At 43.9% G+C, this 20,000-nt stretch overlaps 1 protein-coding gene across 8 annotated transcripts in view; it reads right to left on the reverse strand.

Annotated features, from left to right (window-relative positions):
• RAPH1 (Ras association (RalGDS/AF-6) and pleckstrin homology domains 1) overlaps window positions 1–20,000 on the reverse strand; it is a 202,459-nt gene that overhangs the window by 43,527 nt on the left and 138,932 nt on the right. For 7 of the 8 annotated variants that reach the window (XM_068130922.2, XM_068130897.2, XM_068130904.2 and 4 more), the window contains 2 exons: window positions 6,041–6,115; window positions 5,621–5,698 (listed from right to left, as the gene is read on the reverse strand). In XM_068130922.2, coding sequence (XP_067987023.2) covers window positions 5,621–5,698; window positions 6,041–6,115 — 153 coding nt within the window. The remainder of the gene's footprint in view (window positions 1–5,620; window positions 5,699–6,040; window positions 6,116–20,000) is intronic. The other variant, XM_068130950.2, reaches the window with a different exon arrangement.

Raw genomic sequence — 20,000 nt, forward strand, 5'->3', positions numbered from 1 at the left:
AAAGTATTCATTCCAAGGATACCACTTATTCCACCTGACCTTCCATTCTCCTTCAAGAGGATTCAGTTCCCCATCAGGCTATGTTTTGCTATGTCCATCAACAAGGCGCAGGGGCAATCAATGAAGGTTGTAGGCCTGAACTTCACAGAACAAGTGTTTGCCCATGGCCAGCTGTACGTGGGCTGCTCGAGGGTTGGAAAACCAAGCAATCTTTATGTCTTGGCACCAAGTAAGAAAACCAGAAATGTTGTATACCCAGAGGTTTTGAGAAATTGAAAATTGAAAAAACGTCATGTAGGAAATGTACTGTGATATTGCTCTAAAATATACATGTTATTTTCATCATATATTTGTATTATTCTTATTCAACCCGGGCAAAGCCGGGTACCTCAGCTAGTATATATATAAACGCGAGTTGTCTGTGTGTGTCCGCATTTTATTCAGAGATGGCTGAACGGATCTTCATCAAACTTTCAGAGGTTCATCAGTGAGTGCCTGGGAGTGTTCTAGGCAAACAACAACAACAAAAAATTGAAAAAAAAGTTCGTTTTTTAGGAGTTAAAATAAATAAAAAAATAAATAAATAAATCGCTCGATAGTGCCTAAGCCTTTTAAAATTAATGACAGTTATACACAAGTACACATTCGCATAAATAAATACAAAACAATTACCAGACATTTGAATACAAATAAATCAAACAATTCCGGAAGTGTACGAATTTGGTAGTACGGCTTCTTCTTCTTCCTGATCGGCATCACACTTAACTCGGAAACGTGAGCCACATTCACTCGGAAACGTGAGCTACATTCACTCAGAAACGTGAGCCACATTCACTCAGAAACGTGAGCCACTCCCCTTCCTCTCCTGCCTCCCCTCCCCCACCTCCCCCCCTTCCCTTCCTCACCTCCCCCTCCCTTTCCCCCCTTTCCCCCCTCCCCTTCCCCACCCCCTCTCCTCCCCTCCCCTCCCCTCCCCTCCCCTCCTCTCCCTCCCCTCCCCCGCCCGGCAACGCCGGTTGATGCATCACCTTCTGCTAGTTGATGATAAACTCACCTCGTCTGATCATATTTCCCTTATTATTAAAACTGTTTCTCATAACTAGATTGTGTTAATTTCTGCCCTGAACCACTTCAATTTATCTTCACAATACTCTCATTTTACAGTCCCTCATTTATTGTAATATTGTATGGGCACACATCAGCAACAACAAGCTTAATTCACTCGTTTAAAAATAAGCCTTGAGCAGTTGTACCTTTTCTCATCCTCGAGACCACATTGCACATCTTTTCACTTCACTTAACACTCTGACTCTTAATGAATTTAACAAATTGCACACACAGGGATATTCAGGTGTACGTATGTCCATAATCTTCTTACTGCCATATGTCCTCAATACATGACGCACAGACTTATCATGCCAGATCTACAACAATTTATTCATACCCGACACTCGCATGTCATTCTCCATGAATACAATGAGATTTTACCATCCTCGTCTTTGGAACAATATTGATGGAGCAGTGAAAACTCAGTCCGTAAACAGATTAAAATCTTCCGACAAGACCTTTCTCACAAGAGGGATTGAATACTATTAAGATTGTAGATATGGATGGCTGTGTCTTACAAATCATTTGCTCATAGTTCTTGGCTGGCAGTTGATAGTTCGATTTTTAAGGCATTTCACCAAAAGCGTTTAGCTTTTTGCCCATTCAATATAAACTTCCCATTTACAGCAAAGAGGTTTAGCATACAAATTATATTTTCAACAACCAGGAAAATGCAGAATTTTAACCAGAAGCATACATATACAGTCACGTGAAAAAGTAAGTACACCCCATGTAAAGTTTTGACTTTTTCAACATACTACAAACATACAGCGATTTGATCTTCATTTCAACAATATTGATAGATAAAGGTGATATTGTGGCGGACACGAAAGCCCACTGGCGTGGTGACATCATTCCGCGCACCAAGTGGGCGGCGGCCATGCCTGAGGGGTAGGCGTGGCCTCAGGATATACACTGGGCGCGCAGCCCGGAGCGCGCCAGTGCTACAGTGACCTCTTGTCAATAAAGACACTTTTGTTTAACCGCGTTGTCCGCTTCCTCCTTGGTAGCAAGTCGCGTGCGTAGCACCGCGCTTCAATATAATATAACAAATATCATGAAACATTTACATTTTGCAGTCCATTGCATAATTTAAATGAACATAAATGCAAATTTCGCATGTGGAAAAAGTAAGTACACCCTTGGCTCGAATAGGTGGTATTGCCCCCTTTGGCAGAAACAACCTCAAGTAGGCGTTTCTTATAACTGTCTACCAGTCTCTGACATCGACTGGGAGAAATTTTTGCCCACTCCTCCATGCAGAATTCTTTCAGCTGTGCGATGTTTGAGGGGTTTCTTGCATGCACAGCTCGTTTCAAATCCACCCCCCCACAACATATCGATGGGAGTTAGATCCGGGCTTTGACTTGGCCATTCCAGTTCACTCCATTTCTTTCTTTTCAGCCATTCCTTGGTGGATTTACTGGTATGTTTAGGGTCATTGTCATGCTGCAAGGTCCACCTTCGGTTGAGCTTCACCTTTCCGACAGATGGCCTCACATTATCCTCAAGCACCCTCTGGTACAATGAAGAATTCATAGTGGATTCTATGATGGTGAGCTGCCCAGGCCCTGATGCAGCAAAGCTGCCCCAAACCATAATATTTCCACCACCATGCTTTACAGTTGGTATCAGGTTCTTGTGGTCAAATGCTGTTTTTGGTTTTGGCCAAACATGTCTTCTGGTACTGTGGCCAAATAGCTCTTCCTTTGACTCATCTGTCCAGAGCACATTGTTCCAGAAGTGCTGGTCTTTGCCGAGGTGTTCATTGGCAAACGTTAGTCTTGCCCTGATGTTCTTTCTGGACAGCAAAGGTTTCCTCCAGGCACACCTCCCATGTAGATCAAATTTGTGCAGCCTCTTTCTAATGGTAGACTCATGCACTTTGACATCAACAGTGGCAAGAGCTACCTGTAGGTCCAGTGATGACATTCTGGGATTCTTAGAGACTTCTTTCAGCATCTTGCGGTCTGCTCTCGGGCTGAACTTGCTGGGGCGGGCCGGCCTGAACATGTTGACAGTTGTTTGGAATCTTCTCCACTTGTAGATGATCTTCCGGACAGTCGAATGATTGATTTCAAATTGTTTGGAGATCTTTTTAAATCCCTTCCCAGACTCGTAGGCATCTATAACCTTCTTTCTGAAGGCCTCAGAGAGCTCTTTTGATCTCGGCATGGTGATGCTGCACACTTCAACAACAAAGAGCAAACCAAACTAAATGTCAGGTTTAAATAAGACAGGTGCCTCCAAGATCCTCTCTAATGATGTTGTAATCATTTGCACCTGGGCTGGTGCACCTGATTCTAATTTTAGGTATTTTGAAGTAGTGATAAATGTGGGGGTGTACTTACTTTTTCCACATGCGAAATTTGCATTTATGTTTATTTAAATTACTAGGGCATGCCCGTACTATATATATATCTAAAATTATATCCCCCCCCCTATTTACATGAAATGGTTTGGTCCAAAGCGAACGGCTTGCGAGTGGTGACAATCCCCCCCCTCTATTTACATGCAATGGTTCGGTCCAAAGCGAACGGCTTCCGGAGTTTGGTAAAGAAATCGCCATCGCGTACACAAACGCGCAGGAAAGCGAATGAATCGCAAATTCGTTTTTATTAGTTGTAAAACATAATGCCCAATTATTCAATTAGCGCCAACGTATTTTGGCTGTTTGCAATTTAATCGCAAGGCAAAGTAGAAAGAGAAGAGGGAAAAAAAGAAAAGCCTTGCCTTGCTGCAAACAGCTGCTGCAAACAACAACAACAGGGAAGGCTGCACTGTCCGGAAGTTGGCATATCGCAGTTACGATTATTTTAGTGTTAATGGCCAATTATTCAATTAGCGCCAACGTATTTTGGCTGTTTGCAATTTAATCGCAAGGAAAAGTAGAAAGAGAAGAGGGGAAAAAAGAAAAGCCTTGCATTAACGCATTAACGCTTGCATTGCATTAACGGTTCGGCACACGTGATAGCTCGCTGCTCTCTGATTGGTTGAAGCGTTTTTTGGACATAGCTCGGTAGGTACTTGTCCGATTAATTTCAAACCTTGAAAAGGCACATCCTCGGGTCCCCAGCAATATACCTGGCAAGTTTCAAGTATATCGGACCCGTGGTTGTCGAGAAACAGCGGTCACAGACAAACACACAGACACACAGACAGACACACAGAGATTGCTGGAATTATAGATAGATACAATGGACTACAAAATGTAAATGTTTCATGATGTTTGTTGTATTATATCACCTTTATCTATCAATATTGTTGAAATGAAGATAAAATAGCTGTATGTTGAAATATGTTAATAAAGGCAGAACTTTACATGGGGTGTACTTACTATTTCACGTGACTGTATACATACATATACATATATACATATATATACACATATACATATACACATATATATATATATATATATATATATATATATATATATATATACATATATATATATAAATACTGTTACTGCATAATGTTTTCATTACAAACCAAGCAATTTTTTTTTCATCACATCTATATCATTTCCAAAGTCAAATGGAAAGCACAACCTCATTAAAATACTTATGATTAGAAAACAAAATTACAATTTTGCCTCCAGAAATAAGCTGACTCGCGTAACGCTTACTATTCATGAGGGCCGCACCTACCCAGCCAGCAACGTTTCAGTAATTATGGTTCTATGTCTGCCACACTGTAAATCACCATATAATATTTCTTTAATTCAATATGATAACACAAATGCTAGAAACGTTCCCTCATTGGGCTTTTTATTGTACAGTAATGGCATTTGGGGGCATGGTATTCAATCAATGAAGTGCTCAAAGTACACTCATCAAATACTCCATGCAGCAGCATTTGGAAATGCAACCATTGATCGGACAAGATGCTGCAACCACAAATAAGCAATTTGGCACTTCCATGAGTAACACTAGGCAGTGTCGAGGAGTGAGACGTGCTCTTCTGTGCAGACCTCTATCACAAAAAGCACAGGATGTGGTATACCTAATTATGTGGACATTTGTGTTCGTGAGAAAAGTCATTTTTGTCTATGCCCACAAAATAGTGGACGATTTGCCTGCCCTGATCGTATGAGATGTGAGTACAAATTCGCTGAATACACTACTGCACAGTGTGTTTGAAACATTTTGTTGTGAGTTTCCAGATGCTGAACATCACATGGAACACGACTGCATCAGCACAAAAGCAGGCAGATGTACATGCACAATGGATCCATACAACGGCTGGAATGTTCTGCACCTACAAATAAGCTGTGCATATGCTGTCCGGTAACAGAACATTTTTGCCCATCGTCAAGTCCCCACAACAATGCAACCTTTATTCCAGAAGATAAAGCTTGGTTCAGTCATGTTTGTGCCACAACTGATGGTAAGAATTCTTATTTTATGCACATTACAGGTGAACAAATTCATTCTTTTTCATATTTTGGCAAAATCACACTTTTTTCATAAAATACAGGAAGTAACAAGAGTTGTGCGTCACATTTGCAAACCTTTTTTATTTGTGCCTCTTTGATCTTCTCGAGGGCCATTTTGATTTTCTCTGCCTTCAGTTTGGCTTCCTGTTCCTCCTGCAGGAAATAAACCAAGGAAAACTGCTCCGGGACACAAAATGGCAAAATAACAACATTCCTTTTTGGCAAACATGAACACGTTTGAAAATTGTCGCATTTAAAGTATGTCAACATCACTTGTCCCTTTAAATCACTTTTATTTGAAAAGGTAACGCATGTATTTACTTTACACAGCACTTGATGCATGCAAGCGCACATGCACACTGCACACACCACACATCAAAAAGTGTGTTAGTCAAGGATGTGGCGACAGCGTATGCATCGAGTGAGCAAAGGCAGTGAAGCAAGTGGGTTAGTCGGCCAAAGGAAGCAGTGGCGTGGCAGAGAATGAGAAATCACCTGTGTCAGCAAGTGAGTTGGTTTCCCAGCCATGTTGCGTATAAGAACAGAGGTCTTTCTATCCAGATATGGGTGCTTGACAAGGGGTAAAGGTGGGGAGGAAGCAGAGGTGGGTTGAGACAAGGTAGTAGTATAATGAAAAATGAAGACACCACCGACTAATAAAGCTGCTCAGCAGGCAAGGCCAATATCCTATGATGAAAATGATGAAAACCAATTGTTAGGTTTCACCATCTACATATATTGTAATCCCATTATGCTCCATCCCCATTGAGAGGGCACTTGTACCCCGTTACATGAAATCTGTACATAAACTCAGACGAAGACCTTGGCGGTCTTAACGCCTGACCAGAGCCGTGCCTGCTGGGCAGCTACGCAAGTTGAAGGTGCCTTCATTTTTGAATAAGGATCTTCCCAATGACAACCAGTTTTTTGCAAAGGTAATTGTACCACACCCAAAACACTGAATTTTTGGTACACAGCCAAGCAAAAGAAGTGCTCTCCAACAATGAGTAGAAGCAAGTGACAAAGACCATACAACAGAGAGCAATGGGACAAGACCACAGAGAAATGCTATTAAAACAAGCCAAGTTACAATTTTCACGTACATTACTGTCCTCGAGTGGAACTTTGCCAAAAAAAAGAGAAAAAGGATATTGAGAATGAAGCGAGATTCCAACTACTGTATTTAGATATACTCTACTGTTTTGCCTTCTGGCTTCGGTGTTGGCCCGATTGTGAGGGGTAAGGAGAAGGGATCCGCTTTATGACAAAGCATCTCGTGAAAAATGTCCTAGGATTATCTCCTAGTAATTTACCAACTCATTATGTATGGTGCCAGCCCAAACCCAGAATAATTCCACAAATACTCTTGTGATTTGGAAATACTGAACTTTAAACTGTCCTGCTTGAAAGAAATAACTACAGACAAAAAAAAAATCACAGACGTGAGAATATGAAGGAGGAACTAACTAATCTGAAAGGCAAAGTCTTCATGTATGGTTGAGATTTATTGCATGGAACGAACATAAAATACCACGATTGTTTTAGTTGAATATTTAGGAATGGTGCAGGGCTGCAAAACTCTTGTGTGATACTAATTAATTCTTGCAATGAAAGTATTAAGACCACTTCATGAACAATATGTGAAAATATATATAACTGCTTTAAAGTACTTTTGTTTTGCAAAATGTCCATAAATAATTTATTTGTTTCTCTTTCCGCTTCCCTTTGGCACATATGGGCGACATAGCTAGTTTACTCAAAATGTCCCCTTCGCACGAGATACAAGCGGCACCATGGCCAAATGAAGCTCGGATGCATGTAAGCAAAACTGGTTTGAGCCGTCTTCATTGGTGCTACGCCGAGGAATGCATTTGCTCAATGTCAAAACCCAGCACAGAATCTCCCGAAACTTTTTTTTCCGAGCTACTCACAATGAAGGTCACAACTCGTACTGGTCATACATTTATGTTTTGTTTACATCTTAAACGGCACATTGGCAATCCGTCTTCTGTGCAGGGCCTCGTGTAAACGTTTTATGGGGCAACGGCGTTTTGCATGTCATGGCTGAACAACGTGCAAACGCAGCTAGAAGAGCTTTGAGACCTCAATTCATTTGTAGCAATGGAAGCTGCTATCCCTAGTTCAGGAGATAAAGCTGAATATTCAGTGCAAATTGAAATGAGTCCAAAACAAATCAGTAGGCAGTTATATTATTGTCTCTGATCCAGAACAACAGTTGTTGCGAATTATGCGATGGACACATCGTGTTCGCTCTCATGTGATGAATGTGTTATATCATGGGACCTGCTTGTTTAATTTGACATGCAAATTCCAACAACATGTGAGGAGGAAGAAAAAAAAAACGTTTTTCCTATTCAAAAAGTTTCAGCACAAAAACAGGACTTCCAGTTTACCTTCAGAGTGGACGGAGTTTAGAATCCAAAAGCAAAAGTTAACTGCACATGATCTGCCTTGTCCACCTGTCGCCCCTTGTTCCCTGTACTGTTAATCATAATGTGAATGTTCCAGTCATAGTCCGTTCTTATTTGATCCTGTTGTATCGTTTTCAAGTTCATTATAGGCCTTGCTTAGGCTTCATGCTCGTCAATCTTAGGCCTTCTGAATTTTCACTTCCTTCTCTCTTTAGCATTGTTATCCCCCTAAAGTTTATCTTTATAGTCATTCTCTCTTTGTCAAATCAAAACATTTTGGAAGATTTTCTATTTCAACGAAACTCCCATCACCCTTTCCTTCGCTCATTCATCTTTCTCCCTTTTGAAATTCAAAACATCCTTACAAAAATTATTTTCATCGACTCCAAACGTATTTTAAATTATATTTTTTAACATTATAATTTCCTTTAGTTACCAACACCACCAAACGTGGATGGAGGTTATGTTTTCACCCCTGTCTGTGTATCTGTCTGTGGGTGGAGGTTATGTTTTCACCCCTGTCTATGTGTCTGTCTGTTTGTGAACAAAATATCTCAAAAAGTTGTGGATGGATTCGGACTAAATTTGGCAGAGAGGTAGCGTTTGTGACGAGGACGAAATAATTAGATTTTAGTGAAGATCCGGATTCGGAACCGGCTACTAAAATTTTTAAAGTGATTCTTCACCATTGTGAGATAAGGCTAAAACCAGCATATAGCAGGATATCTCAAAAAGTTATGGACGGATTTGGACGAAACTTGTTGGACAGGTTGTGTGTGTGACAAGTGTAACGTGGTCCTCCTGGTAACTACCTGGTCTCGGTGACCCCCGGACCGTGGGAGGCACCCCGCCAGAAAGATATATGATTTATACGCTTTCGTAACGCAATCAAGATGAATTCCAGTCCATAAGAAACCCCACACCAAGGATTCTGAGTAATCAATAATATATTCCCCCAAGGAATCAACAATCAACAACCATCAACAATCCACAATCAACAATCAATCCCCGAGATGATTAAGATGGCCATCTTATATATGTGTGTCCCCCTTTCCCCACTCCCGACCCCTTGGGTACTCACGACCCCTTTGGTCTCTGTCCCTCACAATGTCTCTGGGCCCCTCCTGAACAAGGTTATGGTCGGCTTCGCCGCACACGGGCGGTTGAACGAACCCCGGGCGGACGTGCTTCCACCGGGCACGTACCGTACCGGGAACCACGGCTGCAGCGCACACCTCCTGGCCAAGCAAAGCGGGCAAAGCAAGCGCCGCTTGCAACGCGCGCGAGGCCCCAAAGTGCGACCCGTACGCGTCCTTGTAGACGGTGCGGCGAACTGTGCCGGACGCTGGGTCTGTGCACGGCCCCACGGCAACTTGACGTGTCAAAAGGGTAGTTACACGTCCCGGTAACTCCTCTCGCCAGATGGGCTTGGGAACGCAGCTTTTCCACGCTGCTCAATATCGATCCCAACTCTCGTCGGAGCTGGGTGAGGAAGAAGAAGAATCGTCGCTTCTCCCGGACCTCGTGTCTTTTCTTCTTCCGTTTCCGGTCTCCTTTTTCCCAGAAGGGCTCCTGACCCTTTAATCACAACAACCCTTAATCGACTACACATTGATAAGCAAAGACCTGAATAGTAATTCACATACATTCACATAAATATGTAACACTCCCCCCCTTCAAGAAAGAAAGTTTGAACCCAGCGAAAACTTTCTTTGCCGGCCAACTTGGATAAACAAACCAGATAACTCACCCCCCCCCCCCCCAACTCATCAGTTCCCCCCGGGCACAGTCATCACTTAAAAATAAAGCAACAAAATTTCACACAATCCCCTAGATTAATTCCCTCTGGACCAAGCGTCAACCACTTCTAGTTTCTCTTGAATGACGGTTAAGAGGTGGTGACCAAAGCCCCCAAATTTAAACCTCTCTATAGCACTTTTTCGGGAGGCCCAGCGGAGTATTCCCTACATGGACGCCTTAAGGAATGTGGAGTTCACGGTTAGTCCGGGGAGGAACGTTCATTACATGGACACCTTTAAGAACGGGGAGTTCACGGTTAGTCCGTGCAGGAAAGTTCACTACCTGGACGCCTTTAAGAACGTGGCGTTCACGGTTAGTCCGTGTAGGAGCCCCGGCTCCCCCGTATATATAGTGCTTCAACTTCTCCAGACTCCTAACAGTTACGGTGGGACCACTTGTCCCAGCCGTTACCTGACTGGCGGTCTCCTTCTCGGCCAGTGCTCTGACATTCATTTTTTCGGGAGGTGCCGTAACTCTGGGAGCCTCCATAGTAATATCGGCTGCTGCCAACCCCAAAACTACTGCCAAGTTGTCCTCTTCTGTAGACCTCTCGACGCCTACGAAATGCCTTCCCTACTGTTATGGTCCGACCCTCCAAATCCTTACCATTCCAATTCTTCTCTGCCTCCCTGGCGTCTCTTGTGCTTGCAAACGTGACAAAGCCGAACCCTCTTGACCGTTGCGTTTCCCTGTCTTTTACCACCCGCACTTCCACCAGCGGCCCATATCTGTTGAAGACAGAGGTCAGAACTTCTTCCTCTGTGTTGAAGTTCAGTCCCCCTACAAATAACTTGGAACTTTTGTCGCCATCCCGAGCTGGTGGGGTGTTATTTTCCCTGCTGTGCTCTTTACCAACCCTCGGGTTACCATAAATTTGCCCCCCGGCCAAATCATTCCCAATAATCACAGATACTCCCTCTACAGGAAGCGTGGCTTGTAAACCGACGGTGACCGGTCCTGACACCAAATCGGATTCCAAATGGATGACATGAAGTGGGGCACTAACACAGCCACCGATCCCTTGTAACCGAACACTATCACCTGTTGCGGTACTCTTTGACAATGGCAAAATGCCTTCAAGCATTAAGGATTGATGGGCTCCTGTGTCCCTCAAAACCCTAACCGGTCTTGGGTTAGTCAAGTCTCCCTTGAGTGAGACCAACCCCTCATAAATAAATGGTCGGTAACTCTTCTGTGGGCGATTTCTTACGCTTGCCATCGCATTCGGAGTGGTAATAGTCGGACTCCGCTCTGGGTCTTCCCTTTTCATGCGGTAACAACTGGACATCAAGTGTCCAGGTTTCTTGCAAAAAGCGCAAGTAGGCCCGGAGGAAAAACTCGTGGTCTGCCTCGGGCCCCCCGAAATATAAGTTTGTCTTGGGCCCGCAGCCCTCTGATTTCGAACAGGTGGGGTATCCGCGTTGTCCCCATAATCCTCTCGAGGCCGCCGCCATGTATTGTCGTTCTCCGCACCTGCTGTTCCCCACCTCCCCTGCGGAGATCTAGGCGAGGAGTTAGGTTCGTGGACCCCTATCCGGTGTGTTAAGGCATAATCATCTGCCATGGTGGCTGCGTCCCACAACTTCGGTACTTTCTTTTCCTGCAGGTACACTTTGATGTCCTCGTGGACACACTGTTGAAATTCCTCCACCAGGATCAAGTCACGCAATGTTTTGAAGTCTTTCCCGACTCCTTTTGACTCACACCACCGATCAAACATGTTTTCTTTCACTCTGGCAAACTCCACATGGGTCTCACTCTCCCTCTTCCTGGCATTCCTGAATTTTTGCCGGTAAGCTTCCGGAACCAACTCATAGGCTTTGAGGATGTGCTTCTTCAATACCTCATAATCTGCACATTGGTCCATTGGTAGCGCCGAATAAATCTCTTGAGCTTTTCCCACAAGCACACTTTGCACTAGTATGGTCCAGGCCTCCTCCGGCCAGTTTAACTGTCGAGCCACTTTCTCAAAGTGTGGAAAAAATTTAGCGACTTCCTTTTCACTGAAGGGTGGAACCAGCCTCACATGTCTGCCCACATCCCAGGTGTTCTGGCGAGGTGTCGACCCCGTCAGCAAGGGTGGTACCTCTCCCCGTTCTCTCATTAACTCCAGCTCCTTGAATTTAATTTCTTGCTGAAGCTCCATGTCACGTTCCTTTAATTCCCTTTCCGCTTTTCTCTCCTCTGCTTCGAGGTCCCTTGCAGCTCTCCTCTCCTCTGCTTTTCTCCCTTCTAACCTTTCCTGGAGTTCTCGTTCCACTCTCCTTTCCTCTGCTTGTTTCTCTTCTCTCCTCTCTTCTGCTTTCCTTTCTTCTTCTGCTCTTTCCTTTTCTGCTTTCCTTTCTTCTTCTGCTAACCTTTCCTGGAGTTCTCGTTCCACTCTCCTTTCCTCTGCTTGTTTCTCTTCTCTCCTCTCTTCTGCTTTCCTTTCTTCTTCTGCTCTTTCCTTTTCTGCTTTCCTTTCTTCTTCTGCTCTTTCCTTTTCTGCTTTCCTTTCTTCTTCTGCTCTTTCCTTTTCTGCTTTCCTTTCTTCTTCTGCTCTTTCCTTTTCTGCTTTCCTTTCTTCTTCTTTGATCCGTTCCTGGCTCCGTAATTGCAACTCCAGTTTCCGGAGCTCAACGTCTTCTGGTTCTTCGGGTAGCCACTGCCAGGCTAACTCGTCCCATGTTCCTAATCCCACCATAGATTGTATCACCGTGGTCTGCAACTCTGCCTTCCTCACATTAGTTCGGACCTCCAAGTTAAAATGTTTGGCCAATTTCAAGAGGTCCGACTTTAGTAACGCTCGGAACTGTGCCTCACTCGGTGTTACCGCAAAGTTCTGTGCCACAAACGCCATGGTGACTATCGTTAACACCTGTTAACCTTCACCCAAGACTTTACCCCAATTTCCCCAAAAATTTACCAATTAATACTTAATTAATAAATTTTAATTAATAAAAATATTATTTTATTATTTTATACAATTTTAGATCCCGGACGTCAATCAATCCCCGAGATGATTAAGATGGCCATCTTATATATGTGTGTCCCCTTTCCCCCCTCCCGACCCCTTGGGTACTCACGACCCCTTTGGTCTCTGTCCCTCACAATGTCTCTGGGCCCCTCCTGAACAAGGTTATGGTCGGCTTCGCCGCACACGGGCGGTTGAACGAACCCCCGGCGGACGTGCTTCCACCGGGCACGTACCGTACCGGGAACCACGGCTGCAGCGCACACCTCCTGGCCAAGCAAAGCGGGCAAAGCAAGCGCCACTTGCAACGCGCGCGAGGCCCCAAAGTGCGACCCGTACGCGTCCTTGTAGACGGTGCGGCGAACTGTGCCGGACGCTGGGTCTGTGCACGGCCCCACGGCAACTTGACGTGTCAAAAGGGTAGTTACACGTCCCGGTAACTCCTCTCGCCAGACGGGCTTGGGAACGCAGCTTTTCCACGCTGCTCAATATCGATCCCAACTCTCGTCGGAGCTGGGTGAGGAAGAAGAAGAATCGTCGCTTCTCCCGGACCTCGTGTCTTTTCTTCTTCCGTTTCCGGTCTCCTTTTTCCCAGAAAGGCTCCTGACCCTTTAATCACAACAACCCTTAATCGACTACACATTGATAAGCAAAGACCTGAATGGTAATTCACATACATTCACATAAATGTTTAAAGTGATTCTTCACCATTGTGAGATAAGGCTAAAACCAGCATATAGCAGGATATCTCAAAAAGTTATGGACGGATTTGGACGAAACTTGTTGGACAGGTTGTGTGTGTGACAAGGAAGAATCGATTTAATTTTGGTGAAGATCCGGATCCGGATTCAGCTAGTATAATTTTTTAAGTGATTCTTCACCATTGAGTGATATGGCCAACCAGGCGGAGGTATACTCTCTACTGAATGCTGTTCTCGTTTATACTGTTACTGTCCTTTTCAAACACCTCCCTCCCATAAAACTTCTTCTCTGCCCTTCTGTCTCCTACATGGCTTTCTCACAAACCCCGTGCCATGTCGAATTTTGACAGTGCTACTTTTCTTCATACTTTTAACCAATCTTCCCTCAAACCTTGGCGGTGCCATCTTTCTTCATCAGAACTTGGGATGCGTTTGTGTTAAAACTTGGGATTAAAGCTTCGTTTGTGTTAAATCATTAAAAACTTGCGATGCGTCTGTGTTAAAACTTGGGAATAAAACTTTGTTTGTGTTAAAACATTAAAAACTTGGGATCGCATGCACTGTTAATGACGCCCAAACGTAAAACGATGGACAAAAACAATTGTGCCAAAAGGCAGAGAAAGGTTATGATGTTGTGCGAAAGAGTCGAGTTGCTTCTCTCTTGACTTAGGTTGACTAGAGGTGAAAGTGTGGAATATGTGGGCCGCCATTATGGGGTCAATGAATCTACTGTGCGGTATATCCGTAAAATTGAGTCAAATATCTGTGCAAGTGTTTCTGACAGCGCCCCGCAAAGCAAGAAAGTGTCATTCCAGTCCCATATTCCTCATATTGAAAGGATGGAAAAGCTCTTAAAGTTTGTATCGAGGACCAAACACAGAAAAGGACTTATGCCGGAGCAGGTCTATAATGCCGACGAGATGGGATTATTTTGGAAGAGGATGCATCCGATACCTTCCTGTCCAAGCAGGAAAGATCTGCTCCAGGGTTCAAGGTGGCTAAGGATCACCTTACCCTTCTTCTATGTGGCAATGCAGCAGGTGACTTGGTCATAAAGCCAATGCTGCTCTTCTGATCGCCAAATCCCACTCCCTGGTTCCCCCTCTAAAATAATCATCATTATCCTGTGCTAAGTCTTGTGATTTATATTTGTATTTGCAGCAGAGTACATAATATTATTTGCCTTCACTCATATCATAGTTTTGGAAAAATCACATCGCTGTTTTGGAATAAATTAAAAAGATAGATATCTTGCATTTGTTTATAGTTTATACTGTATTTATTTTATTTACATGTTTATTTAAATTGTGATCTGTTTATTTTAGCTGCTGTACACCTTACTCTATATTTTATTGAAGCCCACGAACATAACCCCCCTTTTCCCATCGGCCCTTAATTCTAACTATAGCAGCATTTTTCAGGAATGTAACCCCCATGATATTTCAGGGTTTACTGTACTTCCACAAAAACCTATTTTCTCTCTTGCACCGATTTATCCCACCCAGCCTCCTGCTATGTTATCCATCCTCGCAACTCTGGTACGCCAAATACAGTGGAAAGATGGTTTTGTTCGAGCAACTTGCTTTCTCAGCAAGGAAGGCTTACCGGAATTAAGGAAACTTTAGATAATTCCATAAAGTTTAGCATAAGTATGTCTGACCTATGGCAAGTCAGAAAATAATGGTTCTAATCAGGCTGAACTTAACTTGTTCAATTCAAACGAGCTCATCTCAAACTCCATTCAAGACTAGGATGGCACTGTTCAACGTCGCAATGTCGACCAATATGCTCTGCTCACATCATTACACCATCATACATACTTGTTGTACACCACTCCTTTCCTATGCCATCTCCAGGCGCTGCATAACGTCATTGCCGGGCACCGAAGGGGGCCCGGCAATGACGCACGCTGAAAGGGAGTACTCAGTTTTCACTCTGGTTGTTTGTTTGTTGTACACTGCTCCTTTCCTATGCAATCTCCAGGCGCTGCATAACGTCATTGCCGGGCACCGAAGGGGGCCCGGCAATGACGCACGCTGAAAGGGAGTACTCAGTTTTCACTCTGGTTGTTTGTTTGTTGTACACTGCTCCTTTCCTATGCAATCTCCAGGCGCTGCATAACGTCATTGCCAGGCACCGAAAGGGGCTCGGCAAAAACGCATGCTGAAAGGGAGTACTCAGTTTTCACTCTGGTTGTTTGTTTGTTGTACACCGCACCTTTCCTATGCCATCTCCAGGCATTGCAAATCGTCATTGCTGGGCACCGAAGGGGGCTCGGCAGTGACGCACGCTGAAAGGGAGTACTCAGTTTTCACTCTGTTTGTTTTCTTGTTTGTTTTCTTGTTTTCTTTCTTGTTTGTTTGTCCGGACGATATCTCAGCCATCCTTTGAGCTAGGAAGCTGAAATTTCGGCACAGTAGTGAGCAAGTCCTTTGTCAAAAACAGTATTTTTTGTTTTTTGAATAATCAATTAATTGAGGAGTTATTTAATTATTAGCGATTAATTAAGTACTTATTTAATTAATTAAATTTCCTTTCTCTTCTGACCATTAACTCAGGCACCTTTTGAGTTAGGAAGCTGATATTTGGACATGCCAATGACCAGGTAATTTGGCTGCAAAGGCTATTTTTGATTGATTAATTAATCAATCAATTAATCGATTAATTATTTAATTATTCGATTAATGACTAACATTTTTTTTTTTTAAGTTACAGATTCTGATGAAATAGTGGTGGTTTATGTGTTCTCTGACCGAATTGATTAATAATTTAATTTTTTTATGATTATTATTTATTTATTAATTTATTAATTATTTAATTATTTGATTAATGACAAAAAGAATTTTTTTTTTTTAGTTACAGATTCTGATGAAATGGTGATGCTGACGCCCCCCCCTCCCCCCCCAGAATTTACATGTTTTAAACGTTTCCCAGTGTGTACCCTGGTCAGAATAGGTACACCGTATCCCTGCGTGTCGTAAGAGACGACTAAGAGGGTTGGCGTCAGGAAGGGCATCCGGCCATAAAAACATTGCCTCAAAAAGAGAACCATGACAATTACAACTACATATGGGCAGGGTGCAGCCCGAAGTGGAGATCGGTTTCTGAGGTTTGGGACATGGAATGTGGGGACAATGACAGGGAGATCAGGAGAAGTGGTGGAAGTATTGGTCAGAAGAAGAGTGGACATATGTTGTGTGCAAGAGACGAGATGGAAGGGAAGTGGTGTGAGAATGGTGAAGGGTAGGCAGGGACAGAAATACAAGTTTGTGTGGCAAGGGTGCTCGGAGGGCGTGAATGGTGTTGGTGTCCTGTTTTCTGAGGAGTTTGTAGACAGTGTGGTGAGTGTGACTAGAGTGAGTGATAGGTTGATGATGGTGAAAATGATGATTGGAAAGCTCTTGGTGAACGTCATCTCGGGATATGCTCCGCAGGTTGGTCGAAGCGATGAAGAGAAGGACAAGTTCTGGTGTGCGATAGAGAAGCTGATGGAAAACGTGAAAGATGAGGAAGTTGTTGTGGTGGGAGGAGACCTGAATGGACATGTGGGAAAGAGTATGGATGGTTTTGAGGGAGTTCATGGGGGTTACGGATATGGTGTGAGAAATGGAGAAGGTGAAAGGATTTTGGAGTTTGCTGATGGAGCTGATTTGTTGATTTGTAATACTCAGTTCCAGAAAGAGGACAATAAGCTTGTTACATACACGTCAGGTGGGTCGACGACAACCGTTGACTACCTGATGGTGCGTCGGCGAGATAGGGGGCACCTCCGGGACACAAAGGTGATCCCGGGGGAGGAGGCTGTTTCACAGCACCACTTGGTTGTCTGCGACATAAGGGTGAAAGGTGCGAGGAGAGCTCGGCGGGTGAAGTACCAACCGAGAATGAAGGTGTGGAGGTTGAAAGAGGTGACAGTAAGGGAGGCATTAAAAGAGAGGCTGAGTAGGGTAGAGGATGATGTGGTTGAGCTTGAAAGTGGTTGGATGTCAATGAAAGATAGTCTGTTGGGAGCCGTTGGTGAGGTATGTGGATGGACAAAAGGACCACCGAGGCATTCGGAAACATGGTGGTGGGATGTTGAGGTTGGAAAGAGGATTGACGAGAAGAGGAAGAAGTTCAAAGAGTGGCAGAAGGCGAAGGGTACGGGAGCAGAAACAGCAGAGCATGAAAGTTATAAGGCAGCCAGGAAGGCTGCAAAGAAAGAGGTAGCAAAGGCGCAGGAAGCATGTAGGAAAATGTTCGGAGAACGCTTGGATTCGGAAGAGGGTCAGAAAGCAGTATTCAGGATTGCAAAGCACATAGCGAAAGAGAGGTGTGATGTGATGGGGCTGAGTTGCTTGAAGGATGAAGTGGGACAAATCGTTGTCGACCCAGATGGAATTAAAGGAAGATGGAAAAGATATATGGAAATGCTGTTGAATACAGAGAATGAATGGGATGGCAACATAGAGAGTAAACCAGTTTTAGGACCGGCAGAGAAGATAACTGAGAAGGAAGTTGAGGAAGCGATAAAAGCAATGAAGAGTGGAAAAGCGGGAGGGCCGACGGGAGTTGTGGGAGATATGTTGAAGGCAGCAGGAAGTTGGGGTGTGAAGAGAATGACAGAGATCTGTAATCTGGTGGTGAAAGAAGGCCGCATTCCAGTGGATTGGGAACTGAGTACCCTCGTCCCTCTATACAAGGGGAAAGGTGACCCTCTGGAGTGTGGCTCGTACCGAGCGATAAAGTTATTGGAGCATGGAATGAAGGTATTGGAAAGGGTGTTGGAGAGGAGGATAAGGAAGAAAGTGAAGATCGACGAAATGCAGTTTGGATTTATGCCAGGAAGAGGAACGACAGATGCACTTTTCATTGTGAGGCAGTTGCAGGAGAAGTACATGGATAAGAGGAAGAAGTTGTTTTTTGGGTTTGTTGATCTGGAGAAAGCATTCGATAGGGTTCCACGCAAAGTATTGACATGGGCATTGAGGAAGTTAGGAGTGGAGGAATGGTTGATCAGAGTAGTGATGGCAATGTACAAAAGAGCACGCACAGCTGTAAGGACGAAGGACGGGAACAGTGGTGAGTTTGAGGTGAAGGTGGGAGTGCATCAGGGGTCGGTACTAAGTCCACTACTATTTGTAGCTGTGATGGAGGTGCTGGCTCAGACCGTAAAGGAGGGTTTACCGTGGGAGTTGTTGTATGCAGATGATCTGGTGTTGATTGCGGAAAGTATGGATGGACTGAAGGAAAAGATAAACAAGTGGAAGGAATGTATGGAGACAAAAGGTCTGAAGGTGAATATCGGAAAGACAAAGGTGATGGCAAGTGGTAAAGCATGTGGTGAGGTGGAAAGAACTGGGAAGTGGCCGTGTGCTGTGTGCAGGAAGGGTGTCGGAGTGAACTCCATTCAATGTACAATGTGTGCTGAGTGGGTTCATCAAAAATGTAGTGGTCTGAGAGGGTCATTAACCAGTGTGGCAGCTACATTCAAATGTAAGGTGTGCACAGAGGGAGCTGCAGATGGAGGAAATGTTGAGTTGGATCTTGGAGACGGCGTGAAGCTGGAAGGTGTGAAAACATTTTGCTACCTCGGAGACATGCTGAATGGAGAAGGTGGATCAGACTCGGCAACGGTTGCTCGAGTGAGATGTGCATGGAAGAAGTTTCGGGAACTGAGTGGCGTGCTGATGAGGAGGAGAGTGTCGCTGAAGCTGAAGGGAAAGGTGTATGCTGCATGTGTGAGAAGTGTTATGATTTATGGGAGCGAGACATGGGTAATGAACGTAGAGCAGCAACGAAGGCTGGAAAGGGTGGAAATGCGAATGGTTCGATGGATGTGTGGAGTATCGTTGAGAGAGAGGAAGACAAATGATGAATTGTGAAAGATGATGGGAATATTGCCTGTGATTGATGCTGTGAAGAGGAACAGGTTGAGATGGTTTGGTCATGTATTGAGGAAGGATGAAAGTGACTGGTTGAGAAGAGTGATGGAAGTTAATGTAGAAGGAAGTAGAGGACGGGGAAGACCGAGAAAGACTTGGCTAAAGATGGTGGAAGAAGAAATGCGGGCAAGGGGGTTAACAAGGAGAGATGCAGAAAATAGGGCAAAATGGAGAAGATTGTCATGGGGACCGCAAGGCTAACCCCCGCTTTAGCAGGGAACATGGCCTTAAAATGCATGTTGTTTGTGTTGTTGTTTCTCATTTGGCCAATATCTCAGGCACCTTTTGAGCTCAGAAGCTAATATTTGGACATGAGTGACCAAGTGATGTGGCTATCAAGGATATTTTTGATTTATTGATTAATCAATTATTAATTAATCAATTAATCAAATAATCGATTAATTATTTAATTATTTGATTAATGACAAAAAAATTTTTTCCCCCCCAGTTACAGATTCGGATGAAATGGTGGTGGTTTATGTGTTCTGTGACCGAATTGATTGATAATGCAATTTTTTAATGATTATTATTTATTTCTTTTCTTTCTCATTTGGCCAATATCTCAGGCACCTTTTGAGCTGGGAAGCTAATATTTGGACATGACAGTGACCAAGTGATGTGGCTATCAAGGATATTTTTGATTTA

This window comes from Myxine glutinosa, chromosome 1 (assembly GCF_964187855.1).
Source record: "Myxine glutinosa chromosome 1, kmMyxGlut1.1, whole genome shotgun sequence".
In the NCBI taxonomy this organism is placed as follows: domain Eukaryota; kingdom Metazoa; phylum Chordata; class Myxini; order Myxiniformes; family Myxinidae; genus Myxine; species Myxine glutinosa.